We start from the raw sequence: 21,268 nt of genomic DNA, 5'->3' as shown, positions 1-21,268 counted from the left end.
ACAGGCTCATGACAACCATGCAGAAAATTATCTAAAAGAGGCTAAACTACCTCAAACACACAAAAAATGACCTCCTTAAGATACAAAATGACTAAAAGAGGTAAAAAAATGACTTCAAAGAGACACAAAATGACTTCAAAGAGACACAAAACAGAAAGAAAAACAAAAAAAGGACGATGGGGCCTTTTACATGTCTGTGCCCAAGACCCTATTTTTCTTATAATCCGCCTATGGTTGCACTGATCAGAGTTAGTTTGTGGTATGTAATAATATTAATGTTGGGTAAACATTATCTGTCCTCGGAGCTGTGTCTCCACACCCTGCTGCCTCATTTTGGGGATCCACCGCTCCATGCCAACTATCCTTGGCATGTTTGGCTCTTTATAAATAGGGCACCCATTGTGCCTCACAGTGAAGGGAGTCACATAAGGACTCGTGTCTTATCACAAGTCTTTACTATGAGTATCATCTCTGCTGCTCAAGGGTACAACGGCAGCGCCTGATCCTCCTCCTCACCTGTCAAGTTTGGGCAGATAACCTACCTGAGGACCACGCCCTCCGCTGCGCAGAGCAGGAAGTGGCTGTCAACGCTGTCGCTGTAACGTGAATGAAAATGCAACCGTGTATTTAAGAGAGAAATTGAAGCTTTTAAATCGTCTTTTAAAACTTTTTACGTCGTTTGACAGCAGAAACATCATTTTTGGAGAACATGCGGCTGTGTCTGACCTGCGCGCTTTTGGGGCTTTTGTTTTTGACGGTCTTCGACTCATCAGGTGGGATAATAATTTCTCTATCAGCAAGAAAATGCTCGTTTATAGTTTTGTAAAGTTTTGAGCACACATTTTCCCTCTAATTCTGTTGCTTAAGGATACAAAAAATGTTCTAAAACAAACATTGTGGCTACAGGTTTGTGCCAATTGGGTCAAACTGAGCAGAGTGCATGTTGTCTGTGTGATTAAACGCGCTCAAGTTGAACTTAATGCAAGTATGCAGTCATGTAAAGCACTCTACATGCTGTGTTTAAAGCTCTGTGTCAATAAATTAAGAGATAACAGGAGACATTAAGTCAGCTTTGAGTGTGATTGATTGACTCCGACAGCGAAACGCTCACATTCAGCCTGTGTGTGACTTCCAGACCTCCATTTTCAAAAGCTTTATGAGGCATTTATGGAGCTTCCTGGAGGCATGAATTCATCACGACTTCATTAATGATTGACCTGCAATCTGCTGCTGAGCTGAGCTATGAATCTGGCGGGCGTTTTATCATATTTTTTTTGCTAAATTTAAACTCTGAGCAATCTTTGTCACTAAAAAGTTACCAGCTGCATGCTGAATTTATTCTCTCTAACAGCCTTTTGTGGAAATAATCAAATATACTTATATTTTTCCACTAAATATGACTATTTTGAACCCAGTGACATCCTCGACACACCCATTGTTTGCTGTCACAAGAAACCCTCCAGCCTACATTTTATGTAAAAGCTGCACTGTTGCTTTGTGTTGCCTTCAAGTCCTTGCAAGTTCAGGTTGTGAATTCCTGCTTTCCTTTTATGTGAGAACTTATGCAGATCAGCTCACACATGCTTCAAAAACATAAAGTGTTTTCATTCAAATCTGCCGCATCACTGCAGCAAAAACCACGCCACCAGAGTTTATGTAAATTATAATGACATTGTGACTGGAGCTACAGTTTGGACAAATGTGAAACTAAAAGATAAAATGTAGTTTTACAGCTTTCGTGTTAGTTTGTTAAAGACAATTTCCCCAAAAGGCATAAGGTTGCATTGGAGTCAAATATCACAGACACAGTCGTTATTTTTAAAAACAGGTTCCCCTCTCTTTACTCAGCATTCAAGATGACTCACAATTATGTGAAAACAATTAATTCATTTGCTTTGGTCTGTCACTACAGAACGGGGGATAGGTGTGCCTGATACCACTCTGTTTGCACAAGTGTCAACAGCAAACTGTCTGACCGTTTGTGTGTTTTGTTCCTTTTGTAGACTAACTAAAGTGTTGAACTGATATCTTAAATTGTTTTTCAGGAGAGCTGATGGTGTCCAGCTCAGTGTGAATACACTGATATCCGCTCATATGTTTCCTTTCTCTCTTTCTAAGTCAAAAAATGTCACAAAAGTAGAGAATCTATGTTTTCTGGATCTGAATCTGGTTTAATGACAAGTGGGTTTTCTCTTACTTTGTTTGTATTGGTGCAAAAAAAAAACATAGCAAGTAGATATGAAAATAAAAGCAAGTACTGGAAAATTATAAAATGTAAATATAGCAGAAAAATACAATTAAATATAAAAATATATATCCAGGATGTCCAGATAAAGTTTTTTGCCCCTGGATCTCAATCCCATCATATCATATTGAGAACCTGCTGATAGGAAACCTTAATCCGATACTTACTGTAATTACTAAGTAGTTTTTTAAATAAATACAATGTATAAACCCGAAAATTGAATAGTTCGGCAACCTATTAATAAAACCGTTTCCTGCGTCCAAATTGTTCATTAATGCTTTTTAATATTAATACCCTATTTATGTATTTATTGTATTATAAAATAACAATGTATGAAATAAAAAAACCCTCCCCTTGATCTTTTTGGCCTTGTTGCTGGCATATGATCACATGCACATTAGCAAAGGATAAGACAACATGAAAAGTCATATGAACTGTAATGTTACTATTTAGAGTTTGTTTTAATATAAATACATTTTATAGGATAAAAATACACAATTAATGTAAAGATACAGTAAACAGCATGTTTATTTTTATTGTCTGTTAGCTCTAATAAGACTCCATTCATGAATTGGTGTGGAGAGTGTGGTTATTGTAAGCTCTGCACAGCTGTCTGTCTCTCCTCCGAGCATGGCAGGGAAACACCGTGCAACATAGTTGACAAAAAAGGAGGAGCCCACTTAAAGAAAATAAAAGTACCAGAATGGTATCGGCGGATACTCAGTATTAAATGACTCACATCAGAGGCAAAAAAACAAACAAACATACAAAAAAACTTGATCAGGACATCCCTAAAGATGAATGTTGTTGCCTGAAAGAATGTGTGTTTGTGCAATATCCAAAGACTCAGTCCAGATGTGTTTCAGCATGCTCTAGGGCTGCAATTAAAGATTATTTTCATTGTTGTTTATCTCTTGATTATTTTTGATCAATTGATTAGTTGTTTGGTCTATAAAATGGTGAAAAGTATTTCCCACACCCAAAGATAATTCCCTCAAATGTCTTGTTTTGTCCACAACCCAAAGATATTAATTTTGCTGTCACAAAGGCGGAAAGAGGCAAGTAAATACTCACATTTAAGACTTTGGAATCAGAGAAAAAACACGTTTTTTCTATAAAAATTAATTAAAAAAATACTCAATACCGATTAATTAATTTTTAAATAAGTTGTCAGTTCATTGACTCATTTCATAATTGACAACTAATTAATTAACTGATGCAGCAGCATGCACTCAATAAGCTGATGTTGAGGTATAAAAAAACACTGTGGCAGTAATATTACTTCATCTCTCTTGGATTGTTTTTATGCTGTAATTTTCTCCTCAAATCAAAGGTCACACCTTTAGGTCACTGAACTCAGCTTTCAGCACATACGTGTTCTTTGTAGCTAACTCTCTCCGATCTGTTTCCTCAGTATGTCTGCAGACGACGGTCCGACCAGACAAAGGCTCAACAGTGACGGTGACCGCCGGGCCGCAGTTTGCTCAGTGTGCCGTGTGTACAGTCAGCGGGGTGAACGACACACAGACGTCTTGTCACACGTCTCTGTCTCTCGTCCCTGAGAAGGAGGTCAAACTGCTGTTCAACTGCTCCGAGCCCGTCGAACAGGTGTACGCCGTGACCATCACTCGGACCATCGGTGAGTTATTCGGGGATTGATTTTGTTTAGGGAACCAATCAGGACCAGGTGTAGCTTTACTCTTTGGAGTCTTTAACCAATTAATTTGATTATAGATGTTAAATTGTTTAAATATGTATTTGTCTGGGGTCCGATATTCAAATGAATTAGTTATAAATTAATTGGCTTGAATTTACATGTGAAGTTGTTTCTGTGAATAAGGTAAACCTTTTTTTTACATCCCAAATCACAAGAAAAAAAATGGCACTGTACTGTTTCGCACACTATGGTCAGGTTACATTTGTTCGTCATTATGTTGCGGATAAATCGATACTTTCATATCAAAAATGCTGTGGTTTATATGTGGAAAAGACCATATTTGGGCTTTAAAAACAATTTTTGTGTCACAATAACAGCCTGAGAAGTTGTTAATGTCTCTAAAAAACAGCCGCTTTTCATGGCACTATCTCCGTAAGAAAGAAATGTCTCGGTAAAAAAAAGGAAAACAAGGCTTTTTGTGCCGAAAGTCTCTATAAAAAAACAACTACTTTTCCATGAAAAACAACTGCGTGGCACTATGCCCACTGTAGATGCAGCATTTTCTTAGTTTGAAAAAAAAAAATTTGTGGAGCTATTTTGGCAGGAAACGCTGCAAAGTCAACATCTTTTTGTGCAACTATCCCTGCAAGGAACACAGCAATATCTTGGTTAAAAAAGAGACTGCTTTTGTTGCACCAACCCTGCAGAAAATGCAGCCCTGTCTTGCTTAAGAAAAATTAATAAATACATTAAAATTGCTTTGCCATGGCACTCCCAAGGTAAAATGTTTTGGCACAAAAACAGCCGCTTTTCATGGAACTAACCGGCAGGAAACTCAGCAAAAACAGCAACACGTCTTTAAAAAACACCCACGTTTGTTGGCTAAAAAGCTGCTGGAAACAAAAGGTTTCAAGTCACTATTATAATAAATCCTTCTATTTTTATCTCTTTAAACGTAATTATAGCTGATGATTATAATAATTGTGCATACAGAATACCTGAGAACTGTGATGTTTTCTGAGACTGTAACCGTATCTAGTTGCTTCCTTGAGATAAAGGAACCAAAAATCCGTGGTGCCTTGGATATAACATATAATGTTAGGGAGCTGCAAATATTAAACTCCTTATAAATTCACATAAAAACATAATTAATTGACTTGCATTTTGCACAAGAGCTGAAATAGTTCAACTACTCTTTTCTCCATTTTGAATCCAGAGTGCACTAAAGACGCCTGCAGCCCGTCGACAGTAGAAACTCAGCCCTCCATCCTCGCAGAGTTCAGCAGGAGCTTCAGCTGGGAGCTGAAGGCTCCAGAGAAGACGGCCGTGACTCTCAACATCCTCGGAGCGGGGCTGATGGAGTCGTCACAACCGTGCCCTGACGGATTTCAGTATTTGGTGACCACATCCAAAACAAACGGCAAAGGCCCGACTCAGTATTGTCCAAATGGTTCTGTGACTCGTTTAGACCTGCTCAGCGGAGCCGTCGTGTCTCTGCAAGTTAAACCAAAGGCTCAGGTCGAAGCTGTGCTGTTCTCGGCTTCCGCTGGACCAATAAGTAAGAAAATATTTCTGGATACAAAATGAAAGTGACAACTCTTGATATTACTTTGACCTGTAACAAACTTACCGCACAAACTTAGAGACTGATTTACAAACATTTAGTGCAACTCAATCCTCACTCCTCACTCGTTGTGTTTCACCCCTTTAGAGGGCCGAACGATGGTCGTTACCATTGATTCAGGCACCACCGTGCTCCTCAGCCGAGATCCTACGGAGGCAGAGTGTGAAGTTTGCTCTGGTAATGGTGCCACCAGTGACTGCAGCCCCACAGAGAAAACACTGACCAACGCAGAGAAACTCTCGCTGGAGTTCAGCTGCCAAAAGCCAGAGGATGTGTACAGCGTGAAGATGAAGAAGAATATAGGTGAGAACTGTTAAGGCTACATATCAACATGTACCTTAATGCCCAGCATATGTTGGGGTCGTTTTAAATTGTAACTCTTATGTGTGGCAAACAAAAAATGTTTTGAAAAAAAATGTCTTTTTCTTCTTCTTCTTCATAAAAAACGCCCAGCATTGAAATAAATATTAGAGTAAATGCAGAAATAAAAGAAGAAATACATTTATTACAGTATTATTGATTTATTTAAAATAAAATAAAATAAAAACAATTTAAAAATATATTTTACTTTCGTCATTAAATAAATATATACAGGCTCTATAGAGCACATAAATCAATATTTGAATGCAACGTTAAATAGAAACAGAAATACATTTATTTTATTATTAATAATTTTAATATATTATTTTATATTGATGTCATTCTTAAATATTGTGCTTTTTAATTTTATAATAAAATAAATATACATAAGCTGTACATCGAACAGGCATTAATATTTTAATACAAGTCAAGTGAAAATATTAGTAATCGTTAGTAATTATTTCGGAAGCAAGTCATTTTTAATTAATTTCAACTATCTTCTTCTACAATCCCTCTATTTCAAAATGTCTACTTTTACTTATTTCTGTATTTTTTCAGAAATACAGAAAATTAGAAACACCAGAAATGTAGAAGTAAACACTTTTAAGAAATACAGAAATAAACTGAAGGTTTTTGAAATACAGGAAGAATTGTCAAAATAATTTTAATATATATTTATTTATTTATTCATATGTGTCCTAATCCATTACCATCTATGTCTGATTATTTGTTAAACCATTTATGTTTGTATTTCTTTCAGCATTTACTAAAAAAAAATAAATAAATAAATTTTTTTTCAGTATTCACTCATATACTGTATGTGCACATTTATTTACAGAATAATACTGTTAAATAATAATTGTCACAAATAATAATAGTACAAGCTCTTTTTCCTCTGTGGTGCTCATAGAGAGACAAAAAAATTGTTCAAATTTAAACATTTATCATTTTTGTTCTCAGAATGCACCCAGAGCTCGTGCACTGCCGCAGCAGGAGAAATTGATCCAAACCTCTTCAAGGACTTTAAAAGATCCCTAATTCTGGACATTAGCATACCAGAGAGGACTGTGTTAACACTGGACTTCCCTGGTGGATTAAAGGAGATGTCTGGAGCAGAAAATTGCAAAGATGGTTACCAGTACATAGTGAGCACGACAAAAAGTGACGGAAACATGAAAACGAACAGCTACTGTAAAGGAGGGCCGGATTCTCCGCTGAAGCTGCTCAGAGCGACGACTGTGACCGTGGAGGTGCCCAAAGGAGGCGAAGTGGATCCATTCACTGTCAAAGCAACACCAAGAGGCAAGTTCACCTTCAGTTTGGTCACGCAAGAAAACTAATACAGTGAAGAAATATTCCTAAAATGTGATGCTATGTTCTTTAAAATGACAAAGATTTAATTTTAGTCTTGATCTGATGCTCATTGATCAACAAAAAGTGCACTGATAGTGATAGTTATTAAAAGCTAGCTTCAGTCTGTTTTATGTTTGACCACTGACGTAAATATAGACGCCGTGTCAGCCCTTTGCAGCGCCATATTGGACAGTGCAAGGCTCGCCTGTAATCAAATGGAAACAAACAGGGGAGATGTGGTTTGTCTGGCTAATAAGCACAATAACGTTTATTTTATTCAACTGATATCAACGAGTTGTTTCTATATCGAAGGGTTTATGATCTATTTGTAGTAGGAAAATTTTTTTTTGTCTGCAGTAAATTATGATCTTGATATTTAGGCTAAAATCACTGCTGGATTCTTAATTTAAAAAAAAAAAGATACAAGACAAAGTACAAGTTTATAGTGCAATAAAAGAAACATATAAGCATAAGGACTGGAAATAAATGTAACCAAATGTAAAGTTTTATTGTACCATTTTTTTTTAAATTTTAGGAGGTAGAATGATGTCCGTGCAGCCTGATCCCGACACCATCATCACCATCAGCAGGGTGACCAGTGACCCAGAATGCAATGTGTGTGAGAAGAAGGACCCCACACCGATATGCAAACCAAATGTCCTCACCCTGAGAGACGCTCGCAACACCTCAGTAGAGTTCGACTGTCCTCGACCTCAGGATGTTTTCAGTGTGGAGATCAACAGAGAAATTGGTATGTCGATCATTTAAAAAAAAAAAACAGATTTTTTCGTCAGTTGTCTCATCAAAGACACTTTTTTAATGAGGAGGAAATAAAATAACAGGTAACTCCTGATAGCATTCTTCACATTGTTATTTAACACTCAATTTTAGTCAGTCTCTTACTAATTTCACCAGTATTTTTGAACAAACTATAACAAATTTAACTGGCGTGTCTTTATAGAAGCATGACATTAGGCACACAGTCCATTTAAAACTGTGTGGTTTGTTTAGAAAGAAAACTCACATTGATGCTCTGACTGAGGTTTTATAAGTCAGAGAACTTAGATTTGATAATATAATCCATCAGTGTATGATTTCCTGCATACAGACAAATTCATTTTTTAACGATGCAGCTGTGTGAATCCTTGTAAACACAAAACTCTTTGTAAAAACTAAAGAACAATCACTTATGTGCTCTTCTCTCCTAATCGCAGACTGCACGGAGACCTCCTGTTCGGGAGACATCGTTCAGGCCGAGTCCTCGCTGTTCCCAGACTTCAACCGGACCTTCACCTGGGATTTAAAAGTCGTCTCCACCCGCGCCTTCCAGCTGGACTTCCCAGAACCGGGAATGCGACAGATTCCCAACGAAGAGACCTGTCCGGATGAGCACACGTACTCTGTCGTCACCTATCTGCGCACGGGGCCGGCAACCATCGGTACCTTTTGCAAAGGAGGAACAGTGACAACCATCCTGGCTCGCTACAAGGGCCGAATGTCTCTGCAGGTCCCCGGGGACCGAAAGCTGGACCCCATTAACTTCAAACTCAACGTTGGTCCTGAGACCAGCAGTAAGTTTGTAAATTTGTTATTCATTTTTATTGCACGCCAACATGTGGTCCATCTCACGCTGAGGTGGAAGACAAACTCTATCAAACATCATACATACAGTGACAGCAAGACATCGTCCAGTAACACACAGGCTGCACAAATCCGTAAAACCAAAACCAAATATAAGCAATTTATTATTGAAAAACAGATGGTGATTAATTTAAAATACAATTACAGTGTGTTAGATACATAATGTTTTACATTTGTGCATTAAAAAAAAGTGTGTGCAGATTATTGCACTTAAACATAGCAACACATCGTCTCTCCCAACTTGTCAAATACTGATGCTCGGTCAGTGGCCCTCCGTGTCAAACTATGACGCTCAGTGTAGCACACTTACTGCTTTCCGTGTTTATTTATATTGATATGAGTGGCCTCCTCTTGATGTTTTAAACCACAATATTCTCTCCTTGTTTCTCTCCAGTGGCGGCCATAGTGAAAGTCAGCCTGCCTCGAGGTGTATCAGACACAGACTTCATCACAGCCAACTACCCCGGCGATTTCCCCGATAACCAGCAGATGCAGTGGGACTTCACGGTGCCCGGCATGCACAACTACTCCATGCAGTTTCGTGATCACACACTTCCAGAGTGCCTCAACGAGGACGCGGTGGTGGAGGTGGAGTACCAGAAAGAGGGCAAGAAGGTGACCAAACTGCCTCTGGATGGTCCTCAGCCGCAGCATCAGCAGGGCAACTTCAACATGGTGCTGAAGAACTGTGAGACCAACAGGACGCTGCAGGGACTCGCCCTGAGCTACAGAGTCTCCGTCATGAGGAGCGGACATCCAGGTACAGTGTTAAAAACAGAAAAAGAAAGATGTTCTTTTTTCTCTTTACCACTTTAGTGTTAAAGGAGAAAAAGAAACCGATGGAGGTGTGCTGTGCTATGCTTTTCTCAATTTAAAAAAAAAAAAAAACGAGCTCGGAGTTATGCTGTAGACACACTCAAATGTTTTGAGAAACCAGTGTGCGTGTGTTGCACAAAAAGAACAATACAATATGTCTTTTTCTGGCGACCTTGATATTGAAATATCTTCACAGTTTGAGGCACAAATCTTGTTTCATGCAGCAGATGGAACATTTTTTTAATCTAGATCAGAGGTGTCCAAACTTTTTTGAACGGGGGCCAGAAATACCTGGCTGCAAGCTGCTTCTTGCATCAAAAAGGTTTTTAAAAAAAGATTAAAAACAAACAAGACAAATGCAACTGTTCCATCTTTTAGTTAAAATGTATTCAACTGTATTCAGCTCCTGAAGTGGACCTCACCGTCCACTTTACATGTCTTTGTTATGGCCGTGTCCAGTACAGAGCAGGAAATGTCAGTATGTTTGTTGACTGTCTCTTGATGAAAACACATAATTTCCGACCTGATGCATGTCTGCAAGCTGCATTATAATTTTTCCATTGTGAGAAGAACGGAAAAAATGCAAATTAACCAATATTTAGGGGCGGGCTCATTATACCGTATTTTTAAAGTCGAGGGCTGTATTAAAGTGGTCGGACTTTGGACATGCCTAATCTAGATGATTTGATAAGTGTTTGTGGAATTTTGGAAGTTTTGTTAAAGGACCCTTTTGGCTTTTTAAAGATTGTTTATTTTGGGAAAATCTAATAATTAGCTGTGCAACTTCAATGTAATGACGAAAAAATGAGAGGCACAAACTGGGGCTACATGAGTCCAAATATACATCACTTTACCTACAAAATGCCACAAATTTTTAGATAATACATTTATCTCAGAGCTGGAATTTAGCAAAGTACATTTACTGAAGTACTGTACTGTTTTGTACTTTGCTATATTATTTGACATCTCAAGTTACAAGCTACTTTCCAGATTTAGATTATTACTATAAATATTACAGTATAAATCAAGTAAAAGATGTATTATTATTGGTTAAGCCACCCGACAGTATACAAAGTATTATTGCATCAATAATTATAAGTACAGTGTGTTTGTGTGTGTGTGTGTGTGTGTGTGTGTGTGTGTCTCCATTCTGCATAATGAGTTTTTTCACTTTTGTTACTTTTAAGCATACTTTAATGCTAGTACTTTTGTACTTTGTGGTATGATGTTGAATGCAGGATTTTTACTTCTAATAATTATTTTTAAAGGTTTTGTATGTAACTCTGGAGAAAGATAGTTGACTGTTGAGTCTCATTTTCAGGTCATCAAATACCAAAGATTTTGGGGTTTGTGGTTAAGTGCTCAGCGGAAAGAGTCAGGATTCAGCACCATTAAGTTTATCACAGTTTCGTACAGCACCGTTAAGTAAAAGAGTTATACTTCTGTCCGACTGTTCGGATCAGCATGTCTGTGATGTCGTTTATCAAAATAATACTATATTATATGACTAAAATATAGTGATTTTGTCGTATTTCTGTCTCAGTTCTGTGTGCGGTGGATCTGACCAAACGGCCAGGAGTGTCCCTGCAGATAGAGAAAGTGGGTTCTGATCCGTACTGTGAGATGAGCATCGACTCTAAGATTGAGAAGAAGATAAATGTGGCCGCAGGCACCAAGGCCAGCCTCTCGTTCCTCGACTGTCCCAATGAAGATGTGCGCCTGACTGCCAGTAAAGTTATTGGTAAGATGATTTTATTTTATTCAATTTCTTTGTTGTTACTGTAAAGAACTTGGTTTTTTTAGGTTGATGTCTATCAGTTTCCTGGTTAAATAAATATTAATATAGAAGTACAAAGTCTGTTCAAGTCTTAAAGACATCGTTACATATTTTGGGTAAGCCTTTTTGCTAAGTGTTAGAGAAGACTGACATAGTTTAAGTTCAAGTTCATTTGCAGATTTAGATATCAAAAAAAAACAGAAAAGAATGACTATAAAACATCAAGCACAGCACAAACAGTATCATCTTACTTTCATCAGTAATAAAATATGTTTACTTCCTGTTAGTCTAAACAGTCTCAAATCAAATTATGTCTTTGTTACTTGGGCTATTCCCTGAGTTTGGAATTTAAAAGGTAACTTACATGTTTTTCTAACTGGGGCCTATTTTCTGATGGTTCTGTGTCTAAATGATTACTGGAGACCACAATGCCTTAAACCGCTCAAGTACTGAGTGACACATGCAGCTGGAAGATGCAAAACAGACTACAGTGTAACCACTCTGAGCGTGTGCACCACCAATTTATGTCCGCTAAAAGTGCTTTTTTTTTTGCAGATGTAGAGGATCCTACTCTTGAACAAAAGGTCTCTCTGCAGGGATCCTTTGCACAGTGTTGCCCGTCACTTATACTACCAATATGAGCCTGTCGGTGGCAAAATCAAGCACTTTCAGAGGATGTAACTCGATGATGTAGTCTAAATACTGGATAAATTTTAAAAATCCTTGTTCCCATTGGTCACTCAAACACAAAATCATGGGAAAATATGGTCCAGGTTTTAAAATACTAAACTTACCCTTTAACATTTCCTTTTTTTAAAAAATTCCTTCGATTAACAGGGTGCCAAAATGTGACGACCTGCTCTGCGACTCTCCTCACTGTGCCCAAACTGGACTCCTGTCTGCCGATGCCGCTCCACAGCTTCACCTGGCACCTCACCATCCCTCAGGACGGCACCATAGACTTGATGTCGCCCACGGGGAGCCTCCGACAGTCTCTGCCCGGCCAGGAGTGTAATCAGTCTTTCTTGCTGCATGTGGCAGAGGACGATGGGTTTTCTCTTGGAGATTTCTGCCATAAAGGAATCATCCAGAAAATTCAGGTGCACGCAAATGTCTCCATCACAGCCAATGTCCCGGACTTCAGCAAGACCGGGGGGTCTTTTCTCAATGTGAGCTTCAGTGAGGAGATTCCAGGTAAAATATGAATATAACTCAGGATAATGTTTTACTTTTTAATAATCTGAAGATTATTTCATTAGCTAATGGATATATTCGTTAGGAAGAAAACTGTGAAAAGGAAATTATTATAAATACCAAAATCCCAAGGCGGTTTCTTCATGTTAAATGTTTCGTCCAAAAAACAATCAAATCCCATTATATTACCACCAGATTAACAGCATGTATGTCTAAGAAAAACAGCTGATTGTCATTAAAAAATCTCAAATTTAAGAAGTTTGGGGCATTTTTATGCCGTGCCAGCTATAGCCGAGGCCGGAGGCATTATGTTTTCAGGTTGTCCGTCTGTCTTCAAATTTAGCACAAACATCCACTTTGACTCAAGATGAGCTGATTTCTGTGATCACAGGCCAAAGGTCAAGGTCCCTGTCACCTCATCTGTCTCATTCTTGCGAATGTAATATCCCAAGAACACTTTTAGAGAATTTCCTCAAATTTGGCACAAACGTTCAAGTAGACACCAGGATGAACTGAGAAGATTTTGACTATCACCATGACCTTGCATCTGTCTCGTTCTTGTGAACGCGATAGCTGAAGATGGCCTTGGGGGAGTTTCTTCAAACTGATTAGAATCTGGTTGTTGAAGGTCAAAGGTCAAGGACACAGTGACTTCATAAAATGTGTTTTTTAACCATAACTCAAGAATCCATACGCTCAAATTTCATGCAAGTTCTAACGTTTCATATCCAAGAGGTCAAAGGTCAACTGTGATATCAAAATACTCCGCAAAAACACTTTTCTGTCCAGAAACAGGAGGGGAGACATTTGGTCAAAGACTGAATTGGTGAGACTATTTTTGGGTGCCCACTTCGAAGTTCAGCTGACTGTATAGATCTATTGTGTATGAGGCATCCATGTTTTTACAGACATGGATGTAAACTGTGAGCGCAACTTAACTGGCGCACGGAGGTATTCATCCGCACAGAGGTATTTGTATTTGCTTGAAAAATTAGAAAAACTTTTAACTTCCTGACAAATTGATTGATATACATATTGTTTAAGCTTCATTGTGTCATCCTTTCTTTATGGTTTTAATCAACATAAGAAAGTTCTGACAGGTTTGTAATTAATTTGAGTGATTTTCAGAGTGGATTTTTATTGACCGAACAATTCATTAATCAAGTAAGTAAGCTAAGTAACCCTTAGCTGCATCCCAGGTAAGAGGGTCTGTTTTCCCTCACATTTGTCATGCTGCTGTGATTTTTCACTGTAATTGTAGTCAAATAGAGCAAATCAACTCTACTTTTAAATTCCACACAGGGGCACTATTGTACCATGAATGATGGAGGACACAGTACTGACACTCTGCATTATTTCCATCCTTTTTGTTAGAGACAATCATTTACAAAGTCAGTCCAAAGGCATCATCTCCGACCCTGCTGGCGACCCCCAACTGGCCTCAGGGTATGAAGCCTTCCTCCACCGTCTCCTGGATCGTCTCTCTGCCGAGCCAGTACAAGGCACTCACGCAGTTCGTCAACGTCAGCCAGCCCAAATGTAAAGAGAGACACACCGCCATCAAGGTGAGGATGCTGGGGTACGAGGAAGAGCTGATGAGCCGCAGGGAGGACGAGCAGGCGGAGGACTTGGAGGTGCCACATAGTTTCTATCTCAACATGTCCAACTGTATACCAGAGGAGGGAAACTTTGGTGCGGTGACCAAAATCGTTTTACAGAAGAAGACCAGTAAGTAGCAATTTAGTCCTTGATGTCAAAAACAAAAATCAACAAAACTTAAGAGCTTAATTTTGCTACATGTTCTTTTTCCCTACAGATCTCTTGGCCATCCTCCTCGGGATAGCAGGAGCTCTTTTGCTGTTGCTCATCATACTGGCTGTTGTTTGCATCGTCACAAAGTGAGTACAACTGTGACAAAACTTTTGAGCCCGTATTCATCAAACTGTTAAAGCTGTAGTTAGTTATTTTTTAAGTGTATGTCTTAGTTAGTCTTAGGTTTGTTGATTATGGGGCCTGGTTTGTATTTGGGCATTTGAAGTATCATGTTTTTGACTTGAGCTGGTTTAGGGGATAAATATTTGTCAGTATTCTATAAGATTTGTCTGTAACTGGTTGTTGATGTTGAGTCATTGTCGATCTCTTCTTCTTATTGATGTTCTTATTGTCTGTGTTTTGCCGTCACCTAACAGGAAAAAGAAGAGAGACAGAATGAACAAGGAGTCGTCCATCTACATCGGCAAAGGGAATATCTTCCGCCCAGGTGACAGGCACTTCAGCAAAGCTCGGTCTGATAATGAATCCCACGTCTACGCCTCCATAGATGAGTCGATGGTGTACGGCCACCTGCTCGGCGACTTCAGCTATGCCGACAGCATTCAGGACCACTACAACGGGACACAGGTGGACTCTTATAAGACATTCACAGGCCCCACTGATCCGGGTCTTCCTGTAATCACAGAACCGGAGCCCGAGATGGACCAATTCAAGACGTTCCTAGACCCGTCTGAGTCCTTCATCCCGTCCCGTCCGCGTACGCCCATTGACCGACAGGACAGCCTCGGCTTCCAGGACAGCAGGATGGTGGTGAATGAACTGTACACGTTCAAGAGCACGGGGGATATAAATACGATCCGGCTCTCTGGTGCCGACATGGAACCACAGCCGCCGATAACGGAGGACGCTTTGTAGTGTGTAAGGACTGTAGCTGCATGTTGGACCGCTGTTACTGGATTGTCATTACAGCACTGAGTATCTCCAGATGGTACTGATGTGAACTTCTGTGCCTCGATCACACTCAGGGAATCTGAGATCGACGAGCTTCTGAATGTGATGTGAACGTCGTCCTCGTCAGAGCTCATTTCTAAAGGTTTAAGACTCGAAGCTGTGAGTGTCTTTCTAAAGGAATTTTAACATGTTGGAAGATACTTTTTGTAAAATACTTTTTGAGAGTAAGATGAGAAGAACGGTTACAACCTCACATCAGTTCAGTAAATATGAAGCTACAGTCAACAACTTGTTAGCTCAGCTTAGCATGAAGACTAGAAACAAGGGGAAACAGCGAGTCTGGCTCTGCCCAAAGGTCACAAAATCCACCTAATCCACCCTCTTAAACTGATATGGATTAAGACCGAGACACACCACAGTGACATCAAGGAATAACACTGATGAAGTAAATTGTCGTGTCACCTCATGTCACCTGTGTCTCGGCCAAAAAATTGCTCCTGAACGCATCGCAGAGACTCCAGCCAATGACCAACTAGCACATGTGTTCGGCGAGGAAATCTCACTCTCCATACCAGCAGGTGGCAGCAGTCTGTATTCATCAATCAAAAAGGGAAACTGCAAGACCAACAAGACAGATTCAAGACGCTTGTTGACCAGTTTGCACATTAACAACACAACCAGATGTTCAAAGAACATCCTAGTGAACAATAACAAAAACAACTCTACTAACCGAATAATACAGAACTGTTCTGATCTCGCCTTTTTGACTTTAGCTGTTTTTTTTTTACTTTCCTCACTTTTCGTCTCGTCCACGGAGCTGAACTGACATTCACTGTGATTTCACTCACCGTCGGGCTCCAACGCTGATTCAACAGGCTGAATCGTTGGAAAAAGAGATGACAAAGGACGACTAGTGCCAAAGGCGCGGAACATGCTGCAAAAGACGCTCGCAGACGGTCTGAAATTGACCAACAGCTGACTGTCTGCTTGGTGTGTCAGGGCCTTTAAACACATTTTGTTGGTGGTGTCACGTTAGGTGTTTTCTCTGTTTCCAGCCTTTGTGCTGAGGTAAAGTAAATGCTGGCTGTAACATACTGTACAAATATGACAGTGATATCAATCCTCTCATCCAACTTTCAGAGAGAAAGTAGCAAAAATGTCAAATTACTCCTTTAATGCTTTATATGTTTAGTTTTTTAAAAATCTCAGATTCATATTCAGGAGCAGGACCAATTTTTAAAAAGTACTGGCCTTGTTTTAAGAGTGTTTTTATATTCTTTACCCGTTTTGTTCTTACATAGCTTTGTTTTTTCTATCCCTGTAAATACAATTTAGTTTTGTTTGTTTTTTGGAAATACATTTTAGGAAAAAGGTCCAGTGGGCAAACAGTTTACTTCTTGAGGTAACGACTGCCATCAAACTGAATTTTCCCTCTCATGCTGTGACGATCACCTTTTACATCCTGGATGGTGAAAACAAATGTCAGCCACAGGAACTCTGGCCATGAAAAACAGAGAGGTGGAGGAGGGTGTGGACGTCTTCAGCCTGCAGAGCAGCAGCCAATGTTTACCATGGAGAAGTGTTTTTACTGAAAACAACAAATGTGGAAGCCAGGATCACATGGTTGCGCCACATTTCTTGCAGCTGCAGATGTTAAATTTAAAATAAAGTCTGTATTTCTTTACCGAGCCTTTTGACTTTTGGGAACAGTGTTTGACATTTTCAGAAACACACTTTCTTTCTTTCTCAAATGAGAAAATAATGTGGATCAGTCTTCTTATTTAAAGTTGCTGTATGCAATTTTTCTTTTTCGTTGCATTTTCTCAAACTTCTCCTTAAAGAAATGACCATAGAGGAATGGGTTTTCATAGTGTATTGATGTTAAATTTTCAGGTTACATCAGGCTAGACATTATAAGAGACTACAAGGCTAGCAAACTGAAATAATTTTTTTTAAGAATGCGGAGAAAAGTGGAGTTACTTTAATGCAATATCACTTATTATTCCAGCTCCATGTGAGTCTTGTCGTTAAAATGCAGTAAAGGTGAAAGGATGTCTGAGTTTAAACCAGTGGTTCTCAACCCGTTAAAAGAGATGTGCGGAAAATGACAGCCAGCACCTACACACATTTGATTGCAGGAGTACTGGTATTTTGAATTATTAACATCCAATATATGCATTAGAATTATTCCAAAAATTATAATCTTGTCTTTTTTTAAGGAGAATATGTACATAAATCTATGAAATGAAGGCAGAAATGTTTTAGTCCTGTGGAAGAGCTGATGTGTACAATCTCTGGCTTATTCCGTCGCTTCTGGTTTTGTTGTGACCACAAGGACCGCTGCAAATGATACATCACCAGATCACTTTTGTCAAAAATAACAAACCCCGATGTCTTATGCAACTGACTGTGACTCCTAAATCAGAATTTAGTCCAGATGCAAAACCAGCTGAGAACCACTGTTTTAAAGCTCCTTTGAGAGAAGCAGGCATTGCAGGGAGAGTACGTACACACTGAAAGCAGCTATAACATTGGCAGTCTATGCGATCAAACAATGTTGAACTGGCACACGGAGGGCTTCTCCTCACGACAGTTCTCATCAAACCACTTCCCGCTGGAGGCCCCGGACAGGACGGCGCAGTTGCTGGACATCCCGCCGTCAGGCTGAGGGGACCGGTGGTTGGAGGTGTCCCAGTTTTTGTATGTAATGCTGGAGCCGGTCTGGTCCACCCAAGTGCCCTCTGTCACCATGTCGTTGATGCCAAGCCAGACCTGTTCGTTCGGGCCAATGCTCTGGCGGATGTAGTCTCTGAGCTGGTCGTTCGCTTCGCGGGATGTGGGCGTACCGAGGACGCCGCCTAGGGCGTTACAGTCCTCGCTGGCAGTGTGGTAGCGTTTCTTCACAGTGTCGGCCAAGAAACACTTGTCATAGATCTTTATGCCTTTCAGACAGACTGAAAAGACAAATAAAAGGGTGGTTAGATTTGTTTTCTTTTTTCAGTTGGAAACAATACAGGTGTCCTCTAGTAATGTGAGAAGCACTAGTCTTCTGTATTTGATTTTGGGATTTCTCAGGAACAACTGGATATCATTTAGTGTACCGAACAGAGGTTAGCATGTGCTCTCCAGATTCAGACTTGCAGTTCAAAAAACAACACATGTATCCCATCTGAATTTATTTTTAGAGATACATAGCATACAGACTGTTCACTCCAAGTTCAGTGCATATTTGGTGCGCTGAACATTGTAGCTCATGTCATGTTCGTCCCTTTAAATGTTCACATTGCAATCCAATTACCAACATGACACTAACGTTTGTCTGCTTCCATTACTGACTATAAAGCAGGTTCAGCCAAACGATTGCATGTCTAAGGCTGAAAGAAGTTAATCTTGCTCAAGGGCTCTTCAGCAGGCAGAAATTTTACTGGTTCAGGAATTTAAACCAGCTAATCTGCAAGTCTAACCATGGCTGGATTAATCTGTTAGGGGGCCCAAGGGCAAGAAAATGTATGTTGGGCCCCTGTTGACCCTCTACTTGTCACCTTGCCCCAGACTTTATGTGTCAATGACTACAGTTATATGCACATAAATATTCCACTATTATTCTGAATATGACAATATTCTGAATTTGATACAGGTCAGAAAAATGGCATATTCTGTTAAAATATTCTGTATTGGGCCGCTTTCTGAATTTAGCATTTCCCAACTGAGACATGTGGGATATGTTGGTATTATTGGGGTTTTAGGAGCATAACTTGTATACAGCCAGTTTAAAATATTTGTCTCAACTGGGGTTTTTTACCACAGTTTGCAACACACAGCCTTGTTAAGAAGCTGTAAGCAGGAGTGTTAGTGAATTATTCATTTTCTAATAGCCATGTGAACAGCTTAGTAGGAATATTGTCTTTAAGTGTACATTATAAACTAAAATAGCAATGCTCATGGTTTCAAATCAAGCTTTTGTCTCTAAAGCTCCTTCCTACACAACAAAAAACCTACCAAATAATCACTAACATCAGGGTTTGTCTTTAGTGGGAAAGGTTACGATCAGCATTAATTCCCAGGACAAATGACCCTGCAGTAGTTACAGGTATTTATCAGCTGTGGCTCCAATCAGCAGCGGTAGACGTGGCCCCTAGCTGGACAAACTAATTTCTGTCCCTTTTGTGGCACCACCATTTGTAACTTCTGCAATTCTTTGTCATCTCAGCCACAAATTTTAGTGGGTTTTCAGGTGTTTAACTTGATATAAGTGCTAACTTTGGTTGGAAAGGGGTTTGGAATGACCTTTGCTGTATGAGCCTCTCTGTTAGAGCCCTTGAAACTTTCTAATTTTATTTTTAACCAATTTAATGTAAATATATTAGCAGCACCTAGTGGAAGTTTTTTGTAGTACCTCAATTATGCAGTATCACCTCACCTGGCATCTCAGGAACTCTAATTAAAGGCAGCTGTGCTGAAACTAGTTGACTGTGGTAGATAATTATGGGAACAGTCATCACACACAGTGTGTTTGATTTAATGTTAGTTTATTATTTGATGAATTTGCTGTTTACAACTTTGAGTTTTTTTGTAAATACCCTATTTATTTTAAGAAGTGTTTAGGATTTTTTGTTTTGACATGATAGTAAGACAAACCAGTTTCTAGCTTTACCCAGCAACTCTCCAAACATCATTCAACTCAAACAAATGTCGAGCCAACTGGACCATCAAACAGTGAGTAACTAACAAAACACATAAAGTTACATTATGGTGTTTGTGTGTGGCTAATTCAAAGTTGTTATCATAAAGCTGCAGTTTTGACAATCAAAATTCAGTGTGCTCTTTTTAAATCTCTTGCAAAAACAACTTGGGGGGTTATCATGCACGACTGGCTGACAGACAGAGGTTGTCCCTCACCTGTCTGCAGGGCTTGTTGTTCCTTCAGGAGGTTGAGCTCCTGGACGATATCGTCGATCTGTTTCTGTAGCTCCTTTATGGCAGCATCCTTTGCTGTATCTGCTTCCAACAACAGAGACACAAAAATATTCAAATCAGGTTTTAATGTTTTATTAATTGTTTCAAGGACATTTGAGCACACAATTATAAAGAAAATATGCAGTTTAAAAAAAAATCTCATGAAACAAATATGATAATCCAATATATAGAGATACTGCCACAGACAGTGATGGAGCAGATGTCTACCTTTCTTCACGATCCTCCTCTGTGAACTCTGCTGAAACGAGCAGTTCACCAGTAGTAGTACTCCCAGCAGCACACACACTCCTCTGAACTCCATGGTGAGACCTGTTGAATGAGGCTGATCCAGCGTGGATGCTCACAATTTATCCGCCCCTCTCTCTCTCTCCTCTTTCTCATACCCTCCCTCTCACCTCTCCAAACAAGGAAAAATACTGAACTCTAAAACTGCCATTTGCAGGAAAAACAACCTCAGAAGCGTTAAAGGATGGCGTGTGTGTGTGTGTGTGTGTGTGTGTGTGTGTGTGTGTGTGTGTGTGTGTGTGTGTGTGTGTGTGTGTGTGTGTGTGTGTGTGTGTGTGTGTGTGTGTGTGTGTGTGTGTGTCTCATCTGGCTCCAGATGCTTCACATGGAGAGCCAGTACAAACCACAGAAGGCCTGGTGAGCAGGTGGAGACTGGCAGACAGTGTAAAGCAGTGATGATGTAATAACTCAGTGCAGCTTTCATCAAAGTATATGAAAGAGAAATAAACAAACACTGACTCGTGTGTTGCACAAGTGCATAAATAACTTGGTTACAGTTTATTTCTTGGCTCAAAAGATGAGTTAAATCTTTTAAAAGAGATGGAATAAGACTTTCTTTCCTAAAAGTTGGCCAAAAGGTGTTTTGGAAGTCTTAAGTTATGGACTCATTTGGAA

The 21,268-nt window shown here is 39.5% G+C and overlaps 2 protein-coding genes across 3 annotated transcripts; one reads left to right on the top strand and one right to left on the bottom strand.

The window, feature by feature from the left end:
* Nucleotides 1-463: 463 nt before the first annotated feature.
* On the top strand, nt 464-17,080 carry cdcp1b (CUB domain containing protein 1b). Its single transcript, XM_042506337.2, has 13 exons — nt 464-773; nt 3,660-3,884; nt 5,119-5,460; nt 5,614-5,829; nt 6,847-7,188; nt 7,775-7,990; nt 8,454-8,810; nt 9,275-9,640; nt 11,240-11,437; nt 12,311-12,667; nt 14,042-14,395; nt 14,484-14,565; nt 14,857-17,080. The coding sequence occupies exons 1-13, from the start codon at nt 710-712 to the stop codon at nt 15,353-15,355; spliced, it is 3,618 nt and encodes a 1,205-aa protein (XP_042362271.2). The 5' UTR covers nt 464-709; the 3' UTR covers nt 15,356-17,080.
* Nucleotides 17,081-17,249: 169 nt separating this feature from the next.
* clec3bb (C-type lectin domain family 3, member Bb) lies at nt 17,250-20,734 on the bottom strand. 2 transcript variants are annotated; one of them, XM_042506338.2, is made up of 3 exons: nt 20,576-20,734; nt 20,291-20,392; nt 17,250-18,345 (listed from the first exon to the last, which is right to left on the bottom strand). In XM_042506338.2, exons 1-3 carry the CDS (start codon nt 20,667-20,669, stop codon nt 17,939-17,941), a joined length of 603 nt encoding a protein of 200 aa, XP_042362272.1. In that variant the 5' UTR covers nt 20,670-20,734; the 3' UTR covers nt 17,250-17,938. The 2 variants fall into 2 exon arrangements, with proteins under 2 accessions (XP_042362272.1, XP_042362273.1); XM_042506339.2 differs by having other exon boundaries at nt 20,291-20,389.
* Between the last annotated feature and the right edge of the window lie 534 nt (nt 20,735-21,268).

The sequence above is a fragment of the Plectropomus leopardus genome, chromosome 17 (genome assembly GCF_026936395.1).
Source record: "Plectropomus leopardus strain MGB_pleo_1.0 chromosome 17, ASM2693639v1, whole genome shotgun sequence".
Classification (NCBI taxonomy): Eukaryota; Metazoa; Chordata; class Actinopteri; order Perciformes; family Serranidae; genus Plectropomus; species Plectropomus leopardus.
Note: the sequence above shows the minus strand (reverse complement) of the source record. Positions and strands in the feature narration are given on the sequence as shown.